Genomic DNA, 1,105 nt, shown 5'->3' on the forward strand with positions numbered 1-1,105 from the left:
TCCATGATCCCAGCTGCACTGCCAAGAGCCGAAATTCCAAATTTATGTCAGTCACAACATTTTTTGATGAATGTGGAACCAAGTCGAAGGTAAGGCTCAGTCATATGCTTAATAATAGGTAACGGTGTGACACCATTACAAAATGCCTCTTATTAACTTTGCAAAAACTCTCCTACCTTTGTTGATACATCATCTACTGTTTGATTTGCTTTCATAGCGCCTGAGTCAGAATAAAATGCGATACATTAATACCCTTCGAAGTGATCCAAAACCAATATTTTCTGGTGCACCAGCGACACGAAAGCCACACAAGGTTGACCTCAAGTTTGTTTGTGACATCACTGGTACAGGGGTAAATGACAACGAATACAACTCGAATAACGGTGTGGAGACCACAAAATTCACTAACTCTGGTAACATGAGGACCTACCTTTCTCTGTACAGCGACAGTTCTTACTCCAGAGTTGTAGCAAATAGATTCCCCAACGTCTCTTTTACTGACGTGCTATACTTTGCCGGACATGCCGAAAACTCAGCCCACCAATTGGAGATCGAGAGCTGCCGTGCTTTTGCTAAAGACAAGACATGCACTAGATACGATAATCCATATGTATTTATTGACAATGGGTAAGTTGTATTTAACGAAATGATTTGCATTAACAATCACCATTATCATTACTTACACCTTTATGTTTGCCAACACTACCGGATCCTGTATTCTTAATAGATATATTACTGTACCAGTCTATATTATGCCACTTACAGCATAACAACGGAATTGTCTTCCAAAAACAAGCCATCCATGAATTGTTTGTACAATAAGTCATATTTTTATGTTTTGTATTTTCTTTTTTTTAAGTTTCTAAAAACTTCACATCAGATTTATATCACAACAAAGCATACCATACTTTATAACAGTTCTATAGCAAAATTTAGGTACTATATATTCTACTGACAATAATGATTGCCACACTGCGTATAGTTTTACGAGAAACCGTTCAGCAAAATCATCAATTCAACGTTATATATAGTACAGAATACACCAGAAATATTTTTATCAGCATATTAACTGGAGTTCGTATTGTAAAAAAACAATAACATTTCT

At 36.2% G+C, this 1,105-nt stretch overlaps 1 protein-coding gene across 1 annotated transcript; it reads left to right on the forward strand.

Annotated features, from left to right (window-relative positions):
- Positions 1-6: 6 nt before the first annotated feature.
- Positions 7-649, forward strand: LOC117124925. The gene is made up of 2 exons (XM_033271262.1): positions 7-89; positions 218-649. Exons 1-2 carry the CDS (start codon positions 45-47, stop codon positions 629-631), a joined length of 459 nt encoding a protein of 152 aa, XP_033127153.1. The 5' UTR covers positions 7-44; the 3' UTR covers positions 632-649.
- The last annotated feature ends 456 nt before the right edge of the window (positions 650-1,105 follow it).

This window comes from Anneissia japonica, unplaced genomic scaffold (genome assembly GCF_011630105.1).
Source record: "Anneissia japonica isolate Jap-2015-1 unplaced genomic scaffold, ASM1163010v1 scaffold112251_len1105_cov150, whole genome shotgun sequence".
Taxonomy (NCBI): Eukaryota; Metazoa; Echinodermata; class Crinoidea; order Comatulida; family Comatulidae; genus Anneissia; species Anneissia japonica.

Bases quoted from the DNA above. Each gene is read 5' to 3' on its own strand.
- LOC117124925 (XM_033271262.1), top strand. From the start codon at position 45: ATGTCAGTCACAACATTTTTTGATGAATGTGGAACCAAGTCGAAG. The intron at 90-217 runs GTAAGGCTCAGT...TTGCTTTCATAG, and splicing joins AATGTGGAACCAAGTCGAAG to CGCCTGAGTCAGAATAAAAT.